Raw genomic sequence first — 27,178 nt, 5'->3', positions numbered from 1 at the left:
AATTCCTACCCCTGCGGAAAGCAAGAGGATTTGTTTCCGCAGACGGAAAACCCCTCCCCTCAGCCCCATTGCTCCATCACATTTTAGAAAAGCACAGGGCAGGACTTTTGGAATAGTTAAAGTTCGTAGTCACCATCGTTCCTCCCCCCTGGAAATGTAAAAGCCGACGCATTGGCAAAGGTAGGTTCCAGGCACGGATATTTTTGGACATCCCCCGAGAGCGCACCAGTGAATGCAGTTCAGGTCTCGCAGACTAATATCGAGGATTTAGTACAGGCCCAGAAGCAGGACAGCAATCTCAGGGAGATTTTGAAAGGAAAATTTACGGCACCTTACGATCGGTTTAAAAATGCACTGAACCACATGACGGTGTGGTGTTAAAAGACACCTTTATGTGGTTCCTGAAACGACAGGAATCAGCTTATTTGTTTGTTCCATGACAGTCATGGACATCAGGGAATTGATCCCACTACAGCCCACCTCAGGCAGCTCTGTTGGTGGCCCAGTTTAAAGGAAGACGTAACGCACTACGTTGAGAATTGCCTTATCTGTGCCCAGAACAATCCGGACAGATACTCCAAGAAAGCCCAACTTAGTCACACCCGCCCCGTTAGTGGCCCCTGGACTAACCTCCAGATTGATTTTATAGGACCATTGCCCCCTTGCAGGAATGGTTATAAATATGTACTCGTGGTGATAAGACACGTTTACCAAATGGGTGGAAGCATTCCCATCCAGAACGAACACGGCAAAGACCACAGCCAAGATCCTAATCCACCACATCTTTACGAGATGGGGACTCCCCCGCATTGAATCCGACCAAGGTTCCCATTTTACGGGACGTGTCATGAAGAACGTCCTCACGATATTTGGCATTACCCAAAAATTCCACATTGCATACCACCCCGGGTCGAGTGGTATCGTGGAGCGCATGAATCGGACCCTAAAATCCACCCTCAGAAAAATGGTCCAGCAAAACAACACCACTTGGGACTCAGTCCTCCCTTTTGCGCTGATGTTTTTGCGAAATAGTTTTAACTTCTCCAGGTTACACCCCACACACCCTCATAACCGGACGCCCCATGAAAGGCACAGAATTTTTATTGGGATTAGATTTGACCAGCTCCGAAGTGACGGCCCTCACACAAGAAAGCAGTAGAACAACTGGTAGAGAATGTTAAAACTGCTCAGCTAGCAGCCGCAGTGAAATTGGGCACACTGAAGAAACAGAGCAAGGCCTGTTTCGATAAGACAGTGCATGCGACTGAGTTCAGTGTAGGACAGCAAGTCATGCTCTCCATATACAACCCCAGCACATTCCTGTCACCAAAGTACTCGGGTCCGTACTCCATTGCGGACAAAGCCCCTCCGTGTACAAAATAAAGTTCCCCAACGGAAAGACTGCGTGGTTCCATATTAACCAGCTTAAGGCATATGGACCACAGTCGAACCACGCACACCACGTCATGCTCGACGCAGCAGACCACGCCCCGCCCACAGCCAACGTAACCCTATCCTCCCCCAACACGTCCAGCCCAGCCACGGACTCAACTCCGACTCCACCCCCAAACTCTAGCCTCCGCCCCGGACGCCCACAGACTGCAGCAGCAGCAGCGACTCGGACAATAGCCACAACACACCTCCCTACTATCCCCATGCAACAGGACCCACACCCAGCGAATCTGACCATGATTCGAGTGATCCCTTCATGATCACTTTCCTAAACAAACCCCACCACCGACCACCGACCTACAATGACGACCCCGATTCCGTCCCCACAGAACTAGACACCACCTTTTGGCACCGAGATAACTCATACAGACTCGTCCGGAATGACGAGAGAGATCCCAAATCACACCTTGCAGCCCTATCCGCCCTGATACACTCGAGAGTTTGGCATCTGGGAGAAGATGACGACTTTGAGTCTGACTCCCAAAACGAGAACCCCTTTGCGACCCTGTTCACAACCCAGAACTGAGGTGTCCAGATGATGTTTTAAAAAGGAACCGCTTGGGAGAAAACGGTGTCCTTTCTGATGGAGCCTGCAGCATGTTTAATGTTGTTTGTAGTGGTATTGTTTAATGTTGTTTGCAAGATCGGGAAAATTTTTTCCACAGCCCCACGCCACCACCCTTCTGATGCCCACTGGCAGTCAGAGAAACTAGTTTGGCCAGACGCTAGTTCAGAGGAACGAGTTTGTCCACAGAGACTTGTTAATGTCCCAGACGCCACTTCAGAGGAACTCGTCTTGTCGACAGAAACACAGACCCCACATTCATAACTGCCCTTCTGGTTCGAAGGAAGAACCAATACGGCAACCCCCCACGATGACTACATTTCTTGCCCGTTCTTGTCGGTTGCTCAGGCAGTGGAGAAACGGCATTGGGACCCGCCCTGCCTGGGAACCCCCCTCTGGTCAGCTACGCTCGGGTAGGGCACACACGGCATTGGTCGCCATCCTACCCGGGGATTCCATCCAACTCTTACCCGTCGCGGCCCATAAGCACCTCATTTCGGCACTTTTCGTTCAAAAAGTTGTGTTTTGTTTTCAGGTAACCCTTAGGTTGCCACCCTATGCTATTTACATCCTCATCCTCAAACATTTGGATGGTAAATCGCACAGTCTGCGAGACGGCTCGCACTGGTTCAGTATTTGTAAGTGTGCCTTGTCCTGCATATTTGGTATAAAAAAAAATGAAGGAGTCACACATGGTGACAAACCGTTAAGGGAGAATTGGAACAAAAGGACAGACATACTAACAGACGAGATATTAAACCAAGATAGTAACAGACACTATGCTTGATCCCACAGAACCCCAGAAGCTCCAGGAAAAGAGACGAAGAGAAGAAAAGAGAAGAGAAAGAAGAACCATGAGGACATCCTCCGTGTCGCGCAACCAAATGAACATTTGGTTGTGCGCGAACGCGAACCCCCTGACCTCAACCCCCCCCCCCAGCCGTTAATGATTCACTTCCCCACAGTACCCAGAGCCCAGTCACCAGCGACACCTCACCATCTTGGTGTGACAGGTTTATAACCTGGTACTCCCTGTCCTACTTGATAGAATCCCTATTGGTATTGGCGATACTCTGCTGCATCGTGCAGACTATTCGTCTGAGGAAATGGCGAAGGAGAGCCTACTGCGCTCGCACCCCGGTATATAGGATAAGATCCCCTATTTTCAGTTATGACCAGACCCCTGACCCCCGCGATTGATAATAAAGAACATTCATTTGCGTTCTTTTTGTGAATAAAGAAATCATGAGCGATTGTACAATCTCAAGCTTGACTGCCAAGCCAGGAAAAATGTGACTAATGCTGCCATGATTTTGTGTGTATTGTTTAGGAAGTTAGTATGATCGAATGTTTGAGTGAGTGTAGTTTATTAAGGACAGTTAGACCATTTTTCTTATTTTGTAATGCATTTCCCTGTTTTGACATAGCGCCACTTAGAATTGTCAGTTAAAATTTTCTTGCATCAGTGTAGAGGCCATAGAAGAGTGCTCGCCGGGTCAGGGAATGAAGACAACGCAGTTATGTGATCCTTCACACTTCGCGTTAGGATCACAAGGAGGGGGTTTAGCCACCTGAGTTGGCCACTTCCCGACTTAAAATGGAGAACAGCAAAAACTATCAGGTGCAAGGTCACTGTGTATTAGACTCCACAAAAAGCCAGACAGCATCGATACAAGCAGCCATCTGCATAGTAATGTAGCAGCCATCTACATAGTAATGAGCGATCCCCGGGAACAATCAAAACATTTGAGGTAAACAAGGCCAAGCCAGACTCCTCGGCGCCAGCAGGAGCCAACACAAAAGGGGTTAACGGACACTTAAACACCGCCCAACGATCAGGGAACAGCTCCAGTATTGGAGAAATCGAACCAAGCGATTGGAACGAAGTCCAATCACTTGGAACCAGGTACGGGGTCCGCCCCGAAAGGCGGGAAGCCGCTGGGGACTATAAAGTAAAGCCCCCAAGTTCAAATCGTCCTTCTTGACAGGGTCACTCAGCAACGCGAAGCAACCCTTGGCAGTGACCGGTCCGACGGCCTCCAAGAGCGTAAGTTTCAAGTCAACGCTCGTTACGCGATAGGCGCTCCCAGTTACTAGTCCATACCAGCTTTTGAATCCCGCAGACTCAGAACCCGAACGAAAGGCCATTTGTTCCCCTGACCTGGTGGGCCAGTCCGACATCGACTATCTGACGGCGCAGCGCTCCATAGGCACCGATCCTCCGGTGGTGCAGTGCTCCCTCAGCACCGATCCTCCGACAGCGGGGCGCTCCCACAGTACTGACACTCTGACAGTGCAGCACTCCCTCAGTACCTGCCCTCTGACAGCGCAGCACTCCCTCAGTACTGACCCTCTGACAGTGCAGCACTCCCTCAGTACTGACCCTCTGACAGTGCAGCACTCCCTCAGTACTGACCCTCTGACAGTGCAGCACTCCCTCAGTACTGACCCTCTGACAGTGCAGCTCTCCCACAGTACTGACCCTCTGACAGTGCAGCACTCCCTCAGTACTGACCCTCCAACGGTGTGGTGCTCCCTCACCACCCACCCTCCGACAGTGCTCCCTCAGCATCCACCCTCTGACAGCGCGGTGCTCCCTCGGCACCAGACCTCTGACAGTGTTGCCTCGGCACTCACCTTGTTGTAGGGCTGGGTGCAGACCACCTTAACACGGTCCCATTTTTTGCTCAAAGTGGCTTTGGCAAGTTTGTCAGGGCCGAACATGCGGACTCTGTTGAGGTTCGTGCCACTCCGACTTTCCGTTGGAGACATGAAGAATGAGGACACAAGGATAACCTAGGTGCGAGAGAGAGAGAGAAAGAAGTATTTAAATCACTGCAGGAGATCTGGTTGAAAATAGGACATTAATAAAGTGCTTGTAAGTAGCGCTCACACCACTGGATATCTCGGGAGAACTTCACAGCCAAGGGATCATTTCTGAAATGTAGTCATTGATTAACAGCCCATAAAGTACTTATTCCACAATCAATGTTGTAATGCAGGAAATGCAGCAGCTGATTTGAGCACAGCACAGGCAGAATGGTAATGGTGGCCCAGATTATCTGATTTTTCGTGCTGTTGGTTGAGGGATGGATTTTGGTCCCAGGACATTGGGGACAACACAACTCGTCCTTTCCTTAAATACTGCCTATCCACCCGAGAGGGGCAGACGGAGCCTCGGTCTAATGTTTCATCTGAAAGACGTATCCTCCAAAAGCGCAGTGCTCCCTCCGCACTGAGCCTCCCGCGGCGTTCCCTCCGCACTGAGCCTCCCGCGGCGTTCCCTCCGCACTGAGCCTCCCGCGGCGCTCCCTCCGCACTGAGCCTCCCGCGGCGCTCCCTCCGCACTGAGCCTCCCGCGGCGTTCCCTCCGCACTGAGCCTCCCGCGGCGTTCCCTCCGCACTGAGCCTCCCGCGGCGCTCCCTCCGCACTGAGCCTCCCGCGGCGCTCCCTCCGCACCCAGCCTCCCGCGGCGCTCCCTCCGCACCCAGCCTCCCGCGGCGCTCCCTCTGCACCGAGCCTCCCGCGGCGCTCCCTCAGCACCGAGCCTCCCGCGGCGCTCCCTCCGCACCGAGCCTCCCGCGGCGTTCCCTCCGCACTGAGCCTCCCGCGGCGCTCCCTCCGCACTGACTCTCCCGCGGCGTTCCCTCCGCACTGAGCCTCCCGCGGCGTTCCCTCCGCACTGAGCGTCCCGCGGCGCTCCCTCCGCACTGAGCCTCCCGCGGCGTTCCCTCCGCACTGAGCCTCCCGCGGCGCTCCCTCCGCACTGAGCCTCCCGCGGCGCTCCCTCCGCACTGAGCCTCCCGCGGCGTTCCCTCTGCACCGAGCCTCCCGCGGCGCTCCCTCCGCACCGAGCCTCCCGCGGCGCTCCCTCCGCACTGAGCCTCCCGCGGCGTTCCCTCCGCACTGAGCCTCCCGCGGCGCTCCCTCCGCACCCAGCCTCCCGCGGCGCTCCCTCCGCACTGAGCCTCCCGCGGCGTTCCCTCCGCACTGAGCCTCCCGCGGCGTTCCCTCCGCACTGAGCCTCCCGCGACGCTCCCTCCGCACTGAGCCTCCCGCGGCGCTCCCTCCGCACCCAGCCTCCCGCGGCGCTCCCTCTGCACTGAGCCTCCCGCGGCGCTCCCTCTGCACTGAGCCTCCCGCGGCGCTCCCTCAGCACCGAGCCTCCCACGGCGCTCCCTCCGCACCCAGCCTCCCGCGGCGCTCCCTCCGCACCGAGCCTCCCGCGGCGCTCCCTCTGCACCGAGCCTCCCGCGGCGCTCCCTCTGCACCGAGCCTCCCGCGGCGCTCCCTCCGCACCCAGCCTCCCGCGGCGCTCCCTCCGCACCGAGCCTCCCGCGGCGCTCCCTCCGCACCGCTCCCTCTGCACCCAGCCTCCCGCGGCGCTCCCTCCGCACCGAGCCTCCCGCGGCGCTCCCTCTGCACCGACTCTCCCGCGATGCTCCCTCCGCACGGAGCCTCTCGCGATGCCGCACGGAGCATCCCGCGGCGCTCCCTCCGCACTGAGCCTCCCGCGGCGCTCCCTCTGCACAGAACCTCCCGCGGCGCTCCCTCTGCACTGAGCCTCCCGCGGCGCTCCCTCCGCACTGAGCCTCCCGCGGCGCTCCCTCTGCACAGAACCTCCCGCGGCGCTCCCTCTGCACTGAGCATCCCGCGGCGCTCCCTCCGCACTGAGCCTCCCGCGGCGCTCCCTCTGCACAGAACCTCCCGCGGCGCTCCCTCCGCACTCAGCCTCCCGCAGCGCTCCCTCCGCACTGAGCCTCCCACGGCGCCTCCCGCGACGTTTCCTCCGCACTCAGCCTCACGCGGCGCTCCCTCCGTAATGAGCCTCACGCGGCGCTCCCTCAGCACGGAGCATCCCGCGACACTCCCTCCACACGGAGCATCCCGCGACACGCCCTCCACGCTGACTCTCCCGCGACGCTCCCTCCGCACTGAGCCTCCCGCGGTGCTCCCTCCGCACTGAGCCTCCCGCGACGCTCCCTCCGCACTGAGCCTCCCGCGGCGCTCCCTCCGCATTGAGCCTCCCGCGACGCTCCCTCCGCACTGAGCCTCCCGCGACGCTCCCTCCGCACTGAGCCTCCCGCGACGCTCCCACCACACTGAGCCTCCCGCGACGTTTCCTCCGTACTGAGCCTCCCGCGGCGCTCCCTCCGCACAGAGCCTCCCGCGACGCTCCCTCCGCACTGAGCCTCCCGCGACGCTCCCTCCGCACTGAGCCTCCCGCGGTGCTCCCTCCGCACGGAGCATCCCGCGACGCTCCCTCCACGCTGACTCTCCCGCGGCGCTCCCTCCGCACTGAGCCTCCCGCGGTGCTCCCTCCGCACTGAGCCTCCCGCGGCGCTCCCTCCGCACTGAGCCTCCCGCGGTGCTCCCTCCGCACTGAGCCTCCCGCGGCGCTCCCTCCACACTGAGCCTCCCGCGACGCTCCCTCCGCACTGAGCCTCCCGCGGTGCTCCCTCCGCACGGAGCATCCCGCGGCGCTCCCTCCGCACTGAGCCTCCCGCGGCGCTCCCTCTGCACTGAGCCTCCCGCGACGCTCCCACCGTACAGAGCCTCGCGCGGAGCTCCCTCCGCACGCAGCCTCCCGCGATTCTCCCTACGCACGGAGCCGCCCGCGACGTTCCCTCCGCACTGACTCTCCCACGACGCTCCCTCCGCACGGAGCCTCCCGCAATGCTCCCTACGCACGGTGCCGCCCGCGACGTTCCCTCCGCACTGACTCTCCCTCAACGCTCCCTCCGCACGGAGCATCAAGCGATGCTCCCTCCGCACTGATTCTCCCGCGACTCTCCCTCCGCACTGACTCTCCCGTGACGCTCCCTCCGTACTGACTCTCCCGTGACGCTCCCTCTGCACGGAGCATCCCGCGGTGCTCCCTCCGCACTGACTCTCCCGCGACGCTCCCTCTGCACCGAGCCTCCCGCGTCGCTCCCTCCGCACCAAGCCTCCCGCGGCGCTCCCTCTGCACAGAACCTCCCGCAGCGCTGCCTCCGCACCGAGCCTCACGTGGCGCTCAGCCTCCCGCAGCGCTCCCTCCGCACCGACTCGCCCGCGACGTTACCTCCGCACTGAGCCTCCCACGGCGCCTCCCGCGACGTTTCCTCCGCACTCAGCCTCACGCGGCGCTCCCTCCGTAATGAGCCTCACGCGGCGCTCCCTCAGCACGGAGCATCCCGCGACACTCCCTCCACACGGAGCATCCCGCGACACGCCCTCCACGCTGACTCTCCCGCGACGCTCCCTCCGCACTGAGCCTCCCGCGGTGCTCCCTCCGCAACGAGCCCCCCGCGGCGCTCCCTCTGCACCGAGCCTCCCGCGGCGCTCCCTCTGCACCGAGCCTCCCGCGGCGCTCCCTCCGCACCGAGTCTCCCGCGGCGCTCCCTCCGCAACGAGCCCCCCGCGGCGCTCCCTCCGCACCGAGCCTCCCGCGGCGCTCCCTCCGCACCGAGCCTCCCGCGGCGCTCCCTCCGCACCGAGTCTCCCGCGGCGCTCCCTCTGCACCGAGCCCCCCGCGGCGCTCCCTCTGCACCGAGCCTCCCGCGGCGCTCCCTCTGCACCGAGTCTCCCGCGGCGCTCCCTCTGCACCGAGCCTCCCGCGGCGCTCCCTCTGCACCGAGCCCCCCGCGGCGCTCCCTCCGCACCCAGCCTCCCGCGGCGCTCCCTCCGCACCGAGCCTCCCGCGGCGCTCCCTCCGCACTGAGCCTCCCGCGGCGTTCCCTCCGCACTGAGCCTCCCGCGGCGCTCCCTCCGCACCCAGCCTCCCGCGGCGCTCCCTCCGCACTGAGCCTCCCGCGGCGTTCCCTCCGCACTGAGCCTCCCGCGGCGTTCCCTCCGCACTGAGCCTCCCGCGACGCTCCCTCCGCACTGAGCCTCCCGCGGCGCTCCCTCCGCACCCAGCCTCCCGCGGCGCTCCCTCTGCACCGAGCCTCCCGCGGCGCTCCCTCTGCACTGAGCCTCCCGCGGCGCTCCCTCTGCACCGAGCCTCCCGCGGCGCTCCCTCCGCACCGAGCCTCCCGCGGCGCTCCCTCCGCACCGAGCCTCCCGCGGCGCTCCCTCTGCACCGAGCCTCCCGCGGCGCTCCCTCTGCACCGAGCCTCCCGCGGCGCTCCCTCCGCACCCAGCCTCCCGCGGCGCTCCCTCCGCACCGAGCCTCCCGCGGCGCTCCCTCCGCACCGCTCCCTCTGCACCCAGCCTCCCGCGGCGCTCCCTCCGCACCGAGCCTCCCGCGGCGCTCCCTCTGCACCGACTCTCCCGCGATGCTCCCTCCGCACGGAGCCTCTCGCGATGCCGCACGGAGCATCCCGCGGCGCTCCTTCCGCACTGAGCCTCCCGCGGCGCTCCCTCTGCACAGAACCTCCCGCGGCGCTCCCTCTGCACTGAGCCTCCCGCGGCGCTCCCTCCGCACTGAGCCTCCCGCGGCGCTCCCTCTGCACAGAACCTCCCGCGGCGCTCCCTCTGCACTGAGCATCCCGCGGCGCTCCCTCCGCACTGAGCCTCCCGCGGCGCTCCCTCTGCACAGAACCTCCCGCGGCGCTCCCTCCGCACTCAGCCTCCCGCAGCGCTCCCTCCGCACTGAGCCTCCCACGGCGCCTCCCGCGACGTTTCCTCCGCACTCAGCCTCACGCGGCGCTCCCTCCGTAATGAGCCTCACGCGGCGCTCCCTCAGCACGGAGCATCCCGCGACACTCCCTCCACACGGAGCATCCCGCGACACGCCCTCCACGCTGACTCTCCCGCGACGCTCCCTCCGCACTGAGCCTCCCGCGGTGCTCCCTCCGCACTGAGCCTCCCGCGACGCTCCCTCCGCACTGAGCCTCCCGCGGCGCTCCCTCCGCATTGAGCCTCCCGCGACGCTCCCTCCGCACTGAGCCTCCCGCGACGCTCCCTCCGCACTGAGCCTCCCGCGACGCTCCCACCACACTGAGCCTCCCGCGACGTTTCCTCCGTACTGAGCCTCGCGCGGCGCTCCCTCCGCACTGAGCCTCCCGCGACGCTCCCTCCGCACTGAGCCTCCCGCGACGCTCCCTCCGCACTGAGCCTCCCGCGGTGCTCCCTCCGCACTGAGCCTCCCGCGGCGCTCCCTCCGCACTGAGCCTCCCGCGGTGCTCCCTCCGCACTGAGCCTCCCGCGGCGCTCCCTCCACACTGAGCCTCCCGCGACGCTCCCTCCGCACTGAGCCTCCCGCGGTGCTCCCTCCGCACGGAGCATCCCGCGGCGCTCCCTCCGCACTGAGCCTCCCGCGGCGCTCCCTCTGCACTGAGCCTCCCGCGACGCTCCCACCGTACAGAGCCTCGCGCGGCGCTCCCTCCGCACGCAGCCTCCCGCGATTCTCCCTACGCACGGAGCCGCCCGCGACGTTCCCTCCGCACTGACTCTCCCACGACGCTCCCTCCGCACGGAGCCTCCCGCAATGCTCCCTACGCACGGTGCCGCCCGCGACGTTCCCTCCGCACTGACTCTCCCTCAACGCTCCCTCCGCACGGAGCATCAAGCGACGCTCCCTCCGCACTGATTCTCCCGCGACTCTCCCTCCGCACTGACTCTCCCGTGACGCTCCCTCCGTACTGACTCTCCCGTGACGCTCCCTCTGCACGGAGCATCCCGCGGTGCTCCCTCCGCACTGACTCTCCCGCGACGCTCCCTCTGCACCGAGCCTCCCGCGTCGCTCCCTCCGCACCAAGCCTCCCGCGGCGCTCCCTCTGCACAGAACCTCCCGCAGCGCTCCCTCCGCACCGAGCCTCACGTGGCGCTCAGCCTCCCGCGGCGCTCCCTCCGCACCGACTCGCCCGCGACGCTACCTCCGCACTGAGCCTCCCACGGCGCCTCCCGCGACGTTTCCTCCGAACTCAGCCTCACGCGGCGCTCCCTCCGTAATGAGCCTCACGCGGCGCTCCCTCAGCACGGAGCATCCCGCGACACTCCCTCCACACGGAGCATCCCGCGACACGCCCTCCACGCTGACTCTCCCGCGACGCTCCCTCCGCACTGAGCCTCCCGCGGTGCTCCCTCCGCAACGAGCCCCCCGCGGCGCTCCCTCTGCACCGAGCCTCCCGCGGCGCTCCCTCTGCACCGAGCCTCCCGCGGCGCTCCCTCCGCACCGAGTCTCCCGCGGCGCTCCCTCCGCAACGAGCCCCCCGCGGCGCTCCCTCCGCACCGAGCCTCCCGCGGCGCTCCCTCCGCACCGAGCCTCCCGCGGCGCTCCCTCCGCACCGAGTCTCCCGCGGCGCTCCCTCTGCACCGAGCCCCCCGCGGCGCTCCCTCTGCACCGAGCCTCCCGCGGCGCTCCCTCTGCACCGAGTCTCCCGCGGCGCTCCCTCTGCACCGAGCCTCCCGCGGCGCTCCCTCTGCACCGAGCCCCCCGCGGCGCTCCCTCCGCACCCAGCCTCCCGCGGCGCTCCCTCCGCACCGAGCCTCCCGCGGCGCTCCCTCCGCACTGAGCCTCCCGCGGCGTTCCCTCCGCACTGAGCCTCCCGCGGCGCTCCCTCCGCACCCAGCCTCCCGCGGCGCTCCCTCCGCACTGAGCCTCCCGCGGCGTTCCCTCCGCACTGAGCCTCCCGCGGCGTTCCCTCCGCACTGAGCCTCCCGCGACGCTCCCTCCGCACTGAGCCTCCCGCGGCGCTCCCTCCGCACCCAGCCTCCCGCGGCGCTCCCTCTGCACCGAGCCTCCCGCGGCGCTCCCTCTGCACTGAGCCTCCCGCGGCGCTCCCTCTGCACCGAGCCTCCCGCGGCGCTCCCTCCGCACCGAGCCTCCCGCGGCGCTCCCTCCGCACCGAGCCTCCCGCGGCGCTCCCTCTGCACCGAGCCTCCCGCGGCGCTCCCTCTGCACCGAGCCTCCCGCGGCGCTCCCTCCGCACCCAGCCTCCCGCGGCGCTCCCTCCGCACCGAGCCTCCCGCGGCGCTCCCTCCGCACCGCTCCCTCTGCACCCAGCCTCCCGCGGCGCTCCCTCCGCACCGAGCCTCCCGCGGCGCTCCCTCTGCACCGACTCTCCCGCGATGCTCCCTCCGCACGGAGCCTCTCGCGATGCCGCACGGAGCATCCCGCGGCGCTCCTTCCGCACTGAGCCTCCCGCGGCGCTCCCTCTGCACAGAACCTCCCGCGGCGCTCCCTCTGCACTGAGCCTCCCGCGGCGCTCCCTCCGCACTGAGCCTCCCGCGGCGCTCCCTCTGCACAGAACCTCCCGCGGCGCTCCCTCTGCACTGAGCATCCCGCGGCGCTCCCTCCGCACTGAGCCTCCCGCGGCGCTCCCTCTGCACAGAACCTCCCGCGGCGCTCCCTCCGCACTCAGCCTCCCGCAGCGCTCCCTCCGCACTGAGCCTCCCACGGCGCCTCCCGCGACGTTTCCTCCGCACTCAGCCTCACGCGGCGCTCCCTCCGTAATGAGCCTCACGCGGCGCTCCCTCAGCACGGAGCATCCCGCGACACTCCCTCCACACGGAGCATCCCGCGACACGCCCTCCACGCTGACTCTCCCGCGACGCTCCCTCCGCACTGAGCCTCCCGCGGTGCTCCCTCCGCACTGAGCCTCCCGCGACGCTCCCTCCGCACTGAGCCTCCCGCGGCGCTCCCTCCGCATTGAGCCTCCCGCGACGCTCCCTCCGCACTGAGCCTCCCGCGACGCTCCCTCCGCACTGAGCCTCCCGCGACGCTCCCACCACACTGAGCCTCCCGCGACGTTTCCTCCGTACTGAGCCTCGCGCGGCGCTCCCTCCGCACTGAGCCTCCCGCGACGCTCCCTCCGCACTGAGCCTCCCGCGACGCTCCCTCCGCACTGAGCCTCCCGCGGTGCTCCCTCCGCACGGAGCATCCCGCGACGCTCCCTCCACGCTGACTCTCCCGCGGCGCTCCCTCCGCACTGAGCCTCCCGCGGTGCTCCCTCCGCACTGAGCCTCCCGCGGCGCTCCCTCCGCACTGAGCCTCCCGCGGTGCTCCCTCCGCACTGAGCCTCCCGCGGCGCTCCCTCCACACTGAGCCTCCCGCGACGCTCCCTCCGCACTGAGCCTCCCGCGGTGCTCCCTCCGCACGGAGCATCCCGCGGCGCTCCCTCCGCACTGAGCCTCCCGCGGCGCTCCCTCTGCACTGAGCCTCCCGCGACGCTCCCACCGTACAGAGCCTCGCGCGGCGCTCCCTCCGCACGCAGCCTCCCGCGATTCTCCCTACGCACGGAGCCGCCCGCGACGTTCCCTCCGCACTGACTCTCCCACGACGCTCCCTCCGCACGGAGCCTCCCGCAATGCTCCCTACGCACGGTGCCGCCCGCGACGTTCCCTCCGCACTGACTCTCCCTCAACGCTCCCTCCGCACGGAGCATCAAGCGACGCTCCCTCCGCACTGATTCTCCCGCGACTCTCCCTCCGCACTGACTCTCCCGTGACGCTCCCTCCGTACTGACTCTCCCGTGACGCTCCCTCTGCACGGAGCATCCCGCGGTGCTCCCTCCGCACTGACTCTCCCGCGACGCTCCCTCTGCACCGAGCCTCCCGCGTCGCTCCCTCCGCACCAAGCCTCCCGCGGCGCTCCCTCTGCACAGAACCTCCCGCAGCGCTCCCTCCGCACCGAGCCTCACGTGGCGCTCAGCCTCCCGCGGCGCTCCCTCCGCACCGACTCGCCCGCGACGCTACCTCCGCACTGAGCCTCCCACGGCGCCTCCCGCGACGTTTCCTCCGAACTCAGCCTCACGCGGCGCTCCCTCCGTAATGAGCCTCACGCGGCGCTCCCTCAGCACGGAGCATCCCGCGACACTCCCTCCACACGGAGCATCCCGCGACACGCCCTCCACGCTGACTCTCCCGCGACGCTCCCTCCGCACTGAGCCTCCCGCGGTGCTCCCTCCGCAACGAGCCCCCCCGCGGCGCTCCCTCCGCACCGAGCCTCCCGCGGCGCTCCCTCTGCACTGAGCCTCCCGCGGCGCTCCCTCCGCACCGAGTCTCCCGCGGCGCTCCCTCCGCAACGAGCCCCCCGCGGCGCTCCCTCCGCACCGAGCCTCCCGCGGCGCTCCCTCCGCACCGAGCCTCCCGCGGCGCTCCCTCCGCACCGAGTCTCCCGCGGCGCTCCCTCTGCACCGAGCCCCCCGCGGCGCTCCCTCTGCACCGAGCCTCCCGCGGCGCTCCCTCTGCACCGAGTCTCCCGCGGCGCTCCCTCTGCACCGAGCCTCCCGCGGCGCTCCCTCTGCACCGAGCCCCCCGCGGCGCTCCCTCCGCACCCAGCCTCCCGCGGCGCTCCCTCCGCACCGAGCCTCCCGCGGCGCTCCCTCCGCACCGAGCCTCCCGCGGCGCTCCCTCCGCACCGAGTCTCCCGCGGCGCTCCCTCTGCATCGAGCCTCCCGCGACGCTCCCTCCGCACCGAGCCTCCCGCGGCGCTCCCTCCGCACCGAGCCCCCCGCGGCGCTCCCTCCGCACCGAGCCTCCCGCGGCGCTCCCTCCGCACCCAGCCTCCCGCGGCGCTCCCTCCGCACCCAGCCTCCCGCGGCGCTCCCTCTGCACCGAGCCTCCCGCGGCGCTCCCTCTGCACCGAGCCTCCCGCGGCGCTCCCTCTGCACCGAGCCTCCTGCGGCGCTCCCTCTGCACCGAGCCTCCCGCGGCGCTCCCTCTGCACCGAGCCCCCCGCGGCGCTCCCTCTGCACCGAGCCTCCCGCGGCGCTCCCACCGCACCGAGTCTCCCGCGGCGCTCCCTCCGCACCCAGCCTCCCGCGGCGCTCCCTCCGCACCCAGCCTCCCGCGGCGCTCCCTCCGCACCGAGTCTCCCGCGGCGCTCCCTCCGCACCCAGCCTCACGCGGCGCTCCCTCCGCACCCAGCCTCCCGCGGCGCTCCCTCCGCACCCAGCCTCCCGCGGCGCTCCCTCCGCACCGAGCCTCCCGCGGCGCTCCCTCCGCACCGAGCCTCCCGCGGCGCTCCCTCTGCACCGAGCCTCCCGCGGCGCTCCCTCTGCACCGAGCCTCCCGCGGCGCTCCCTCTGCACCGAGCCTCCCGCGGCGCTCCCTCCGCACCGAGCCTCCCGCGGCGCTCCCTCTGCACTGAGCCTCCCGCGGCGTTCCCTCCGCACCGAGCCTCCTGCGGCGCACCTTCTGCACCGAGCCTCCCGCGGCGTTCCCTCCGCACCGAGCCTCCCGCGGCGTTCCCTCCGCACCGCTCCCTCCGCACCGAGCCCCCCCGCGGCGCTCCCTCTGCACCGAGCCTCCCGCGGCGCTCCCTCCGCACCGAGCCTCCCGCGGCGCTCCCTCTGCACCGAGCCTCCCGCGGCGCTCCCTCCGCACCGAGCCTCCCGCGGCGCTCCCTCCGCACCGAGCCTCCCGCGGCGCTCCCTCCGCACCGCTCCCTCCGCACCGAGCCCCCCGCGGCGCTCCCTCTGCACCGAGCCTACCGCGGCGCTCCCTCTGCACCCAGCCTCCCGCGGCGCTCCCTCCGCACCGAGCCTCCCGCGGCGTTCCCTCCGCACCGCTCCCTCCGCACAGAACCTCCCGCGGCGCTCCCTCTGCACCCAGCCTCCCGCGGCGCTCCCTCTGCACCCAGCCTCCCGCGGCGCTCCCTCCGCACCGAGCCTCACGTGACGCTCCCTCCGAACTCAGCCTCCCGCAGCGCTCCCTCCGCACCGACTCTCCCGCGACGCTACCTCCGCACCGACTCTCCCGCGACGCTCCCTCCGCACTGACTCTCCCGCGACGCTACCTCCGCACCGACTCTCCCGCGACGCTCCCTCCGTACCGACTCTCCCGCGACGCTACCTCCGCACCGACTCTCCCGCGACGCTCCCTCCGCACTGACTCTCCCGCGACGCTCCCTCCGCACCGACTCTCCCGCGACGCTACCTCCGCACCGACTCTCCCGCGACGCTCCCTCCGCACTGACTCTCCCGCGACGCTCCCTCTGCACGGAGCATCCCGCGGTGCTCCCTCCGCACTGACTCTCCCGCGGCGCTCCCTCTGCACAGAACCTCCCGCGGCGCCCCCTCCGCACTGAGCCTCCCGCGGCGCTCCCTCTGCACGGAGCATCCCGCGGTGCTCCCTCCGCACTGACTCTCCCGCGGCGCTCCCTCTGCACGGAGCATCCCGCGGTGCTCCCTCCGCACTGACTCTCCCGCGGTGCTCCCTCCGCACTGACTCTCCCGCGGCGCTCCCTCTGCACAGAACCTCCCGCGGCGCTCCCTCCGCACTGAGCCTCCCGCGGCACTCCCTCCGTACCGACTCTCCCGTGATGCTCCCTCCGCACTCAGCCTCCCGCGGCGCTCCCTCCGCACCGACTCTCCCTCCGCACTGAGCCTCCCGCGGCGCTCCCTCCGTACCGACTCTCCCGCGACGCTCCCTCCGCACTCAGCCTCCCGCGGTGCTCCCTCCGTACCGACTCTCCCGCGACGCTCCCTCCGCACTCAGCCTCCCGCGGTGCTCCCTCCGTACCGACTCTCCCGTGACGCTCCCTCCGCACTCAGCCTCCCGCGGCGCTCCCTCCGTACCGACTCTCCCGTGACGCTCCCTCCGCACTCAGCCTCCCGCGGTGCTCCCTCCGTACCGACTCTCCCGTGACGCTCCCTCCGCACTCAGCCTCCCGCGGCGCTCCCTCCGTACCGACTCTCCCGCGACGCTCCCTCCGTACTGACTCTCCCGCGACGCTCCCTCCGCACAGAACCTCCCGCAGCGCTCCCTCCGCACCGACTCTCCCGCGACGCTCCCTCCGCACTGACTCTCCCGCGACGCTCCCTCCGTACTGACTCTCCCGCGACGCTCCCTCCGCACTGACTCTCCCGCGGCGCTCCCTCCGTACCGACTCACCCGCGACGCTCCCTCCGCACTCAGCCTCCCGCGGCGCTCCCTCCGCACGGAGCATCCCGCGACACTCCCTCCGCACTGAGCCTCCCGCGGCGCTCCCTCCGCACTCAGCCTCCCGCAGCGCTCCCTCCGCACCGACTCTCCCGCGACGCTACCTCCGCACCGACTCTCCCGCGACGCTCCCTCCGCACTGACTCTCCCGCGACGCTACCTCCGCACCGACTCTCCCGCGACGCTCCCTCCGTACCGACTCTCCCGCGACGCTACCTCCGCACCGACTCTCCCGCGACGCTCCCTCCGCACTGACTCTCCCGCGACGCTCCCTCCGCACCGACCCTCCCGCGACGCTACCTCCGCACCGACTCTCCCGCGACGCTCCCTCCGCACTGACTCTCCCGCGACGCTCCCTCTGCACGGAGCATCCCGCGGTGCTCCCTCCGCACTGACTCTCCCGCGGTGCTCCCTCCGCACTGACTCTCCCGCGACGCTCCCTCTGCACAGAACCTCCCGCGACGCTCCCTCCGCACTCAGCCTCCCGCGGCGCTCCCTCCGCACTGAGCCTCCCGCGGCGCTCCCTCCGTACCGACTCTCCCGTGATGCTCCCTCCGCACTCAGCCTCCCGCGGCGCTCCCTCCGCACCGACTCTCCCTCCGCACTGAGCATCCCGCGGCGCTCCCTCCGCACTGAGCCTCCCGCGGCGCTCCCTCCGTACCGACTCTCCCGTGATGCTCCCTCCGCACTCAGCCTCCCGCGGCGCTCCCTCCGCACCGACTCTCCCTCCGCACTGAGCCTCCCGCGGCGCTCCCTCCGTACCGACTCTCCCGCGACGCTCCCTCCGCACTCAGCCTCCCGCGGTGCTCCCTCCGTACCGACTCTCCCGTGACGCTCCCTCCGCACTCAGCCTCCCGCGACGCTCCCTCCGCACTGAGCCTCCCGCGGCGCTCCCTCCGCACTGAGCCTCCCGCGACGCTCCCTCCGCACCGACTCTCCCGCGGCGCTCCCTCCGCACCGAGCCTCCCGCGGCGTTCCCTCCGCACCGCTCCCTCCGCACAGAACCTCCCGCGGCGCTCCCTCCGCACCCAGCCTCCCGCGGCGCTCCCTCCGCACCCAGCCTCCCGCGGCGCTCCCTCCGCACCGCTCCCTCCGCACAGAACCTCCCGCGGCGCTCCCTCCGCACCGACTCTCCCGCGACGCTACCTCCGCACCGACTCTCCCGCGACGCTCCCTCCGCACTGACTCTCCCGCGGCGCTCCCTCCGCACCGAGCCTCCCGCGACGCTCCCTCCGCACTCAGCCTCCCGCAGCGCTCCCTCCGCACCGACTCTCCCGCGACGCTACCTCCGCACCGACGCTCCCTCCGCACTGACTCTCCCGCGACCCTACCTCCGCACCGACTCTCCCGCGACGCTCCCTCCGTACCGACTCTCCCGCGACGCTACCTCCGCACCGACTCTCCCGCGACGCTCCCTCCGCACTGACTCTCCCGCGACGCTCCCTCCGCACCGACTCTCCCGCGACGCTACCTCCGCACCGACTCTCCCGCGACGCTCCCTCCGCACTGACTCTCACGCGACGCTCCCTCCGCACTGACTCTCCCGCGACGCTCCCTCCGCACCGACTCTCCCGCGACGCTACCTCCGCACCGACTCTCCCGCGACGCTCCCTCCGCACTGACTCTCCCGCGACGCTCCCTCCGCACTGACTCTACCGCGGCGCTCCCTCCACAACGAGCCCACTGCGGTGCTCCCTCCGCACCGAGCCCCCCCGCGGCGCTCCCTCTGCACCGAGCCTCCCGCGGCGCTCCCTCTGCACCGAGCCTCCCGCGGCGCTCCCTCCGTACCGACTCTCCCGTGACGCTCCCTCCGCACTCAGCCTCCCGCAGCGCTCCCTCCGCACCGACTCTCCCACGACGCTCCCTCCGCACTCAGCCTCCCGCAGCGCTCCCTCCGCACCGACACTCTCGCGACGCTCCCTCCGCACTGACTCTCCCGCGGCGCTCCCCCCGCACGGAGTGTCCCGCGGCGCTCCCTCCTTACCCAGCCTCCCGCGGCGCTCCCTCCGCAACGAGCCCCCCGCGACACTCCCTCCGCAACGAGCCCCCCGCGACGCTCCCTCTGCAACGAGCCCCACGCGGCGCTCCCTCCGCACGGAGCATCCCGCGACACTCCCTCCGCACTGATTCTCCCGCGTCGCTCCCTCCGCACGGAGCCTCCCGCGACGCTCCCACCGCACGGAGCCTCCCGCAACGCTCCCTCCGCACTGACTCTCCCGCGGCGCTCCCTCCACAACGAGCCCCCTGCAGTGCTCCCTCCGCACCGAGCCCCCCCGCGGCGTTCCCTCCGCACCGCTCCCTCCGCAACGAGCCCCCCCGCGGCGCTCCCTCCGCACCGAGCCTCCCGCGGCGCTCCCTCCGCACCGAGCCTCCCGCGGCACTCCCTCCGCACCCAGCCTCCCGCGGCGCTCCCTCCGCACCCAGCCTCCCGCGGCGCTCCCTCCGCACCCAGCCTCCCGCGGCGCTCCCTCCGCACCCAGCCTCCCGCGGCGCTCCCTCTGCACCCAGCCTCCCGCGGCGCTCCCTCTGCACCCAGCCTCCCGCGGCGCTCCCTCCGCACCGAGCCTCCCGCGGCGCTCCCTCTGCACCGAGCCTCCCGCGGCGCTCCCTCTGCACCGAGCCTCCCGCGGCGCTCCCTCTGCACCGAGCCTCCCGCGGCGCTCCCTCCGCACCGCTCCCTCCGCACCGAGCCCCCCGCGGCGCTCCCTCTGCACCGAGCCTACCGCGGCGCTCCCTCTGCACCGAGCCTCCCGCGGCGTTCCCTCCGCACCGCTCCCTCCGCACAGAACCTCCCGCGGCGCTCCCTCTGCACCCAGCCTCCCGCGGCGCTCCCTCTGCACCCAGCCTCCCGCGGCGCTCCCTCCGCACCGAGCCTCACGTGACGCTCCCTCCGAACTCAGCCTCCCGCAGCGCTCCCTCCGCACCGACTCTCCCGCGACGCTACCTCCGCACCGACTCTCCCGCGACGCTCCCTCCGCACTGACTCTCCCGCGACGCTACCTCCGCACCGACTCTCCCGCGACGCTCCCTCCGTACCGACTCTCCCGCGACGCTACCTCCGCACCGACTCTCCCGCGACGCTCCCTCCGCACTGACTCTCCCGCGACGCTCCCTCCGCACCGACTCTCCCGCGACGCTACCTCCGCACCGACTCTCCCGCGACGCTCCCTCCGCACTGACTCTCCCGCGACGCTCCCTCTGCACGGAGCATCCCGCGGTGCTCCCTCCGCACTGACTCTCCCGCGGCGCTCCCTCTGCACAGAACCTCCCGCGGCGCCCCCTCCGCACTGAGCCTCCCGCGGCGCTCCCTCTGCACGGAGCATCCCGCGGTGCTCCCTCCGCACTGACTCTCCCGCGGCGCTCCCTCTGCACGGAGCATCCCGCGGTGCTCCCTCCGCACTGACTCTCCCGCGGTGCTCCCTCCGCACTGACTCTCCCGCGGCGCTCCCTCTGCACAGAACCTCCCGCGGCGCTCCCTCCGCACTGAGCCTCCCGCGGCACTCCCTCCGTACCGACTCTCCCGTGATGCTCCCTCCGCACTCAGCCTCCCGCGGCGCTCCCTCCGCACCGACTCTCCCTCCGCACTGAGCCTCCCGCGGCGCTCCCTCCGTACCGACTCTCCCGCGACGCTCCCTCCGCACTCAGCCTCCCGCGGTGCTCCCTCCGTACCGACTCTCCCGCGACGCTCCCTCCGCACTCAGCCTCCCGCGGTGCTCCCTCCGTACCGACTCTCCCGTGACGCTCCCTCCGCACTCAGCCTCCCGCGGCGCTCCCTCCGTACCGACTCTCCCGTGACGCTCCCTCCGCACTCAGCCTCCCGCGGTGCTCCCTCCGTACCGACTCTCCCGTGACGCTCCCTCCGCACTCAGCCTCCCGCGGCGCTCCCTCCGTACCGACTCTCCCGCGACGCTCCCTCCGTACTGACTCTCCCGCGACGCTCCCTCCGCACAGAACCTCCCGCAGCGCTCCCTCCGCACCGACTCTCCCGCGACGCTCCCTCCGCACTGACTCTCCCGCGACGCTCCCTCCGTACTGACTCTCCCGCGACGCTCCCTCCGCACTGACTCTCCCGCGGCGCTCCCTCCGTACCGACTCACCCGCGACGCTCCCTCCGCACTCAGCCTCCCGCGGCGCTCCCTCCGCACGGAGCATCCCGCGACACTCCCTCCGCACTGAGCCTCCCGCGGCGCTCCCTCTGCACCGAGCCTCCCGCGGCGCTCCCTCTGCACCGAGCCCCCCCGCGGCGCTCCCTCTGCACCGAGCCTCCCGCGGCGCTCCCTCTGCACCGAGCCTCCCGCGGCGCTCCCTCCGTACCGACTCTCCCGTGACGCTCCCTCCGCACTCAGCCTCCCGCAGCGCTCCCTCCGCACCGACTCTCCCACGACGCTCCCTCCGCACTCAGCCTCCCGCAGCGCTCCCTCCGCACCGACACTCTCGCGACGCTCCCTCCGCACTGACTCTCCCGCGGCGCTCCCCCCGCACGGAGTGTCCCGCGGCGCTCCCTCGTTACCCAGCCTCCCGCGGCGCTCCCTCCGCAACGAGCCCCCCGCGACGCTCCCTCCGCAACGAGCCCCCCGCGACGCTCCCTCTGCAACGAGCCCCACGCGGCGCTCCCTCCGCACGGAGCATCCCGCGACACTCCCTCCGCACTGATTCTCCCGCGTCGCTCCCTCTGCACGGAGCCTCCCGCGACGCTCCCACCGCACGGAGCCTCCCGCAACGCTCCCTCCGCACTGACTCTCCCGCGGCGCTCCCTCCACAACGAGCCCCCTGCAGTGCTCCCTCCGCACCGAGCCCCCCCGCGGCGTTCCCTCCGCACCGCTCCCTCCGCAACGAGCCCCCCCGCGGCGCTCCCTCCGCACCGAGCCTCCCGCGGCGCTCCCTCCGCACCGAGCCTCCCGCGGCACTCCCTCCGCACCCAGCCTCCCGCGGCGCTCCCTCCGCACCCAGCCTCCCGCGGCGCTCCCTCCGCACCCAGCCTCCCGCGGCGCTCCCTCCGCACCCAGCCTCCCGCGGCGCTCCCTCTGCACCCAGCCTCCCGCGGCGCTCCCTCCGCACCGAGCCTCCCGCGGCGCTCCCTCTGCACCGAGCCTCCCGCGGCGCTCCCTCTGCACCGAGCCTCCCGCGGCGCTCCCTCTGCACCGAGCCTCCCGCGGCGCTCCCTCCGCACCGAGCCTCCCGCGGCGCTCCCTCCGCACCCAGCCTCCCGCGGCGCTCCCTCCGCACCCAGCCTCCCGCGGCGCTCCCTCCGCACCCAGCCTCCCGCGGCGCTCCCTCCGCACCGAGCCTCCCGCGGCGCTCCCTCTGCACCGAGCCTCCCGCGGCGCTCCCTCCGCACCGAGCCTCCCGCGGCGCTCCCTCCGCACCGAGCCTCCCGCGGCGCTCCCTCTGCACCGAGCCTCCCGCGGCGCTCCCTCCGCACCGAGCCTCCCGCGGCGCTCCCTCCGCACCGAGCCTCCCGCGGCGTTCCCTCCGCACCGCTCCCTCCGCACCGAGCCCCCCGCGGCGCTCCCTCTGCACCGAGCCTCCCGCGGCGCTCCCTCTGCACCCAGCCTCCCGCGGCGCTCCCTCCGCACCGAGCCTCCCGCGGCGTTCCCTCCGCACCGCTCCCTCCGCACAGAACCTCCCGCGGCGCTCCCTCTGCACCCAGCCTCCCGCGGCGCTCCCTCTGCACCCAGCCTCCCGCGGCGCTCCCTCCGCACCGAGCCTCACGTGACGCTCCCTCCGAACTCAGCATCCCGCAGCGCTCCCTCCGCACCGACTCTCCCGCGACGCTACCTCCGCACCGACTCTCCCGCGACGCTCCCTCCGCACTGACTCTCCCGCGACGCTACCTCCGCACCGACTCTCCCGCGACGCTCCCTCCGTACCGACTCTCCCGCGACGCTACCTCCGCACCGACTCTCCCGCGACGCTCCCTCCGCACTGACTCTCCCGCGACGCTCCCTCCGCACCGACTCTCCCGCGACGCTACCTCCGCACCGACTCTCCCGCGACGCTCCCTCCGCACTGACTCTCCCGCGACGCTCCCTCTGCACGGAGCATCCCGCGGTGCTCCCTCCGCACTGACTCTCCCGCGGCGCTCCCTCTGCACAGAACCTCCCGCGGCGCCCCCTCCGCACTGAGCCTCCCGCGGCGCTCCCTCTGCACGGAGCATCCCGCGGTGCTCCCTCCGCACTGACTCTCCCGCGGCGCTCCCTCTGCACGGAGCATCCCGCGGTGCTCCCTCCGCACTGACTCTCCCGCGGTGCTCCCTCCGCACTGACTCTCCCGCGGCGCTCCCTCTGCACAGAACCTCCCGCGGCGCTCCCTCCGCACTGAGCCTCCCGCGGCGCTCCCTCCGTACCGACTCTCCCGTGATGCTCCCTCCGCACTCAGCCTCCCGCGGCGCTCCCTCCGCACCGACTCTCCCTCCGCACTGAGCCTCCCGCGGCGCTCCCTCCGTACCGACTCTCCCGCGACGCTCCCTCCGCACTCAGCCTCCCGCGGTGCTCCCTCCGTACCGACTCTCCCGCGACGCTCCCTCCGCACTCAGCCTCCCGCGGTGCTCCCTCCGTACCGACTCTCCCGTGACGCTCCCTCCGCACTCAGCCTCCCGCGGCGCTCCCTCCGTACCGACTCTCCCGTGACGCTCCCTCCGCACTCAGCCTCCCGCGGTGCTCCCTCCGTACCGACTCTCCCGTGACGCTCCCTCCGCACTCAGCCTCCCGCGGCGCTCCCTCCGTACCGACTCTCCCGCGACGCTCCCTCCGTACTGACTCTCCCGCGACGCTCCCTCCGCACAGAACCTCCCGCAGCGCTCCCTCCGCACCGACTCTCCCGCGACGCTCCCTCCGCACTGACTCTCCCGCGACGCTCCCTCCGTACTGACTCTCCCGCGACGCTCCCTCCGCACTGACTCTCCCGCGGCGCTCCCTCCGTACCGACTCACCCGCGACGCTCCCTCCGCACTCAGCCTCCCGCGGCGCTCCCTCCGCACGGAGCATCCCGCGAAACTCCCTCCGCACTGAGCCTCCCGCGGCGCTCCCTCCGCACTCAGCCTCCCGCAGCGCTCCCTCCGCACCGACTCTCCCGCGACGCTACCTCCGCACCGACTCTCCCGCGACGCTCCCTCCGCACTGACTCTCCCGCGACGCTACCTCCGCACCGACTCTCCCGCGACGCTCCCTCCGTACCGACTCTCCCGCGACGCTACCTCCGCACCGACTCTCCCGCGACGCTCCCTCCGCACTGACTCTCCCGCGACGCTCCCTCCGCACCGACCCTCCCGCGACGCTACCTCCGCACCGACTCTCCCGCGACGCTCCCTCCGCACTGACTCTCCCGCGACGCTCCCTCTGCACGGAGCATCCCGCGGTGCTCCCTCCGCACTGACTCTCCCGCGGTGCTCCCTCCGCACTGACTCTCCCGCGACGCTCCCTCTGCACAGAACCTCCCGCGACGCTCCCTCCGCACTCAGCCTCCCGCGGCGCTCCCTCCGCACTGAGCCTCCCGCGGCGCTCCCTCCGTACCGACTCTCCCGTGATGCTCCCTCCGCACTCAGCCTCCCGCGGCGCTCCCTCCGCACCGACTCTCCCTCCGCACTGAGCCTCCCGCGGCGCTCCCTCCGCACTGAGCCTCCCGCGGCGCTCCCTCCGTACCGACTCTCCCGTGATGCTCCCTCCGCACTCAGCCTCCCGCGGCGCTCCCTCCGCACCGACTCTCCCTCCGCACTGAGCCTCCCGCGGCGCTCCCTCCGTACCGACTCTCCCGCGACGCTCCCTCCGCACTCAGCCTCCCGCGGTGCTCCCTCCGTACCGACTCTCCCGTGACGCTCCCTCCGCACTCAGCCTCCCGCGACGCTCCCTCCGCACTGAGCCTCCCGCGGCGCTCCCTCCGCACTGAGCCTCCCGCGACGCTCCCTCCGTACCGACTCTCCCGCGGCGCTCCCTCCGCACCGACTCTCCCGCGACGCTCCCTCCGCACTGAGCCTCCCGCGGCGCTCCCTCCGCACTCAGCCTCCCGCAGCGCTCCCTCCGCACCGACTCTCGCAGGACGCTACCTCCGCACGGATCCTCCCGCGAAGGTCCCTCTGCACCGAGCCTCGCGTGGCGCTCCCTCCACACTGAGCCTCCCGCGACGTTTCCTCCGCACTCAGCCTCACGCGGCGCTCCCTCCGTACTGAGCCTCACGCGGCGCTCCCTCCGCACTGAGCCTCCCGCGACGCTCCCTCCGAACAGAGCCTCCGGCGGCGCTCCCTCCGCACTGAGCCTCCCGCGACGCTCCCACCGTACAGAGCCTCGCGCGGCGCTCCCTCCGCACGCAGCCTCCCGCGATGCTCCCTACGCACGGAGCCGCCCGCGACGTTCCCTCCGCACTGACTCTCCCACGACGCTCCCTCCGCACGGAGCCTCCTGCAATGCTCCCTACGCACGGTGCCGCCCGCGACGTTCCCTCCGCACTGACTCTCCCTCAACGCTCCCTCCGCACGGAGCATCAAGCGACGCTCCCTCCGCACTGATTCTCCCGCGACTCTCCCTCCGCACTGACTCTCCCGCGACGCTCCCTCTGCACCGAGCCTCCCGCGGCGCTCCCTCTGCACCGAGCCTCCCGCGGCGCTCCCTCTGCACTGAGCCTCCCGCGGCGCTCCCTCCGCACCCAGCCTCCCGCAGCGCTCCCTCCGCACCAAGCCTCCCGCGGCGCTCCCTCCGCACCAAGCCACCCGCGGCGCTCCCTCTGCACCGAGCCTCCCGCGGCGCTCCCTCTGCACTGAGCCTCCCGCGGCGCTCCCTCCGCACCCAGCCTCCCGCAGCGCTCCCTCCGCACCGACTCACCCGCGACGCTACCTCCGCACTGAGCCTCCCACGGCGCCTCTCGCGACGTTTCCTCCACAGTGAGCCTCCCGCGACGTTTCCTCCGCACTCAGCCTCACGCGGCGCTCCCTCCGTACTGAGCCTCACGCGGCGCTCCCTCAGCACGGAGCATCCCGCGACACTCCCTCCACACGGAGCATCCTGCGACACGCCCTCCACGCTGACTCTCCCGCGACGCTCCCTCCGCACGGAGCATCCCGCGGCGCTCCCTCCACACTGACTCTCCCGCAACTTTCCTCCGCACTGACTCTCCCATGACGCTCCCTCCGCACCGACTCTCCCTCCGCACTGAGCCTCCCGCGGCGCTCCCTCCGTACCGACTCTCCCGCGACGCTCCCTCCGCACTCAGCCTCCCGCGGTGCTCCCTCCGTACCGACTCTCCCGCGACGCTCCCTCCGCACTCAGCCTCCCGCGGTGCTCCCTCCGTACCGACTCTCCCGTGACGCTCCCTCCGCACTCAGCCTCCCGCGGCGCTCCCTCCGTACCGACTCTCCCGTGACGCTCCCTCCGCACTCAGCCTCCCGCGGTGCTCCCTCCGTACCGACTCTCCCGTGACGCTCCCTCCGCACTCAGCCGCCCGCGGCGCTCCCTCCGTACCGACTCTCCCGCGACGCTCCCTCCGTACTGACTCTCCCGCGACGCTCCCTCCGCACAGAACCTCCCGCAGCGCTCCCTCCGCACCGACTCTCCCGCGACGCTCCCTCCGCACTGACTCTCCCGCGACGCTCCCTCCGTACTGACTCTCCCGCGGCGCTCCCTCCGTACCGACTCACCCGCGACGCTCCCTCCGCACTCAGCCTCCCGCGGCGCTCCCTCCGCACGGAGCATCCCGCGACACTCCCTCCGCACTGAGCCTCCCGCGGCGCTCCCTCCGCACTCAGCCTCCCGCAGCGCTCCCTCCGCACCGACTCTCCCGCGACGCTACCTCCGCACCGACTCTCCCGCGACGCTCCCTCCGCACTGACTCTCCCGCGACGCTACCTCCGCACCGACTCTCCCGCGACGCTCCCTCCGTACCGACTCTCCCGCGACGCTACCTCCGCACCGACTCTCCCGCGACGCTCCCTCCGCACTGACTCTCCCGCGACGCTCCCTCCGCACCGACCCTCCCGCGACGCTACCTCCGCACCGACTCTCCCGCGACGCTCCCTCCGCACTGACTCTCCCGCGACGCTCCCTCTGCACGGAGCATCCCGCGGTGCTCCCTCCGCACTGACTCTCCCGCGGTGCTCCCTCCGCACTGACTCTCCCGCGACGCTCCCTCTGCACAGAACCTCCCGCGACGCTCCCTCCGCACTCAGCCTCCCGCGGCGCTCCCTCCGCACTGAGCCTCCCGCGGCGCTCCCTCCGTACCGACTCTCCCGTGATGCTCCCTCCGCACTCAGCCTCCCGCGGCGCTCCCTCCGCACCGACTCTCCCTCCGCACTGAGCCTCCCGCGGCGCTCCCTCCGCACTGAGCCTCCCGCGGCGCTCCCTCCGTACCGACTCTCCCGTGAT

General features: G+C 70.2%; 1 protein-coding gene across 2 annotated transcripts in view; it reads right to left on the bottom strand.

Annotated features, from left to right (window-relative positions):
* xrcc1 (X-ray repair complementing defective repair in Chinese hamster cells 1) overlaps positions 1–27,178 on the bottom strand; it is a 112,361-nt gene that overhangs the window by 44,434 nt on the left and 40,749 nt on the right. For both annotated transcript variants that reach the window (XM_072468949.1, XM_072468950.1), the window contains exon 4: positions 4,655–4,813. In XM_072468949.1, coding sequence (XP_072325050.1) covers positions 4,655–4,813 — 159 coding nt within the window. The remainder of the gene's footprint in view (positions 1–4,654; positions 4,814–27,178) is intronic.

Source organism: Scyliorhinus torazame, chromosome 12, assembly GCF_047496885.1.
Source record: "Scyliorhinus torazame isolate Kashiwa2021f chromosome 12, sScyTor2.1, whole genome shotgun sequence".
Classification (NCBI taxonomy): Eukaryota; Metazoa; Chordata; class Chondrichthyes; order Carcharhiniformes; family Scyliorhinidae; genus Scyliorhinus; species Scyliorhinus torazame.
This window is presented reverse-complemented; position numbering and strand designations above follow the sequence as displayed.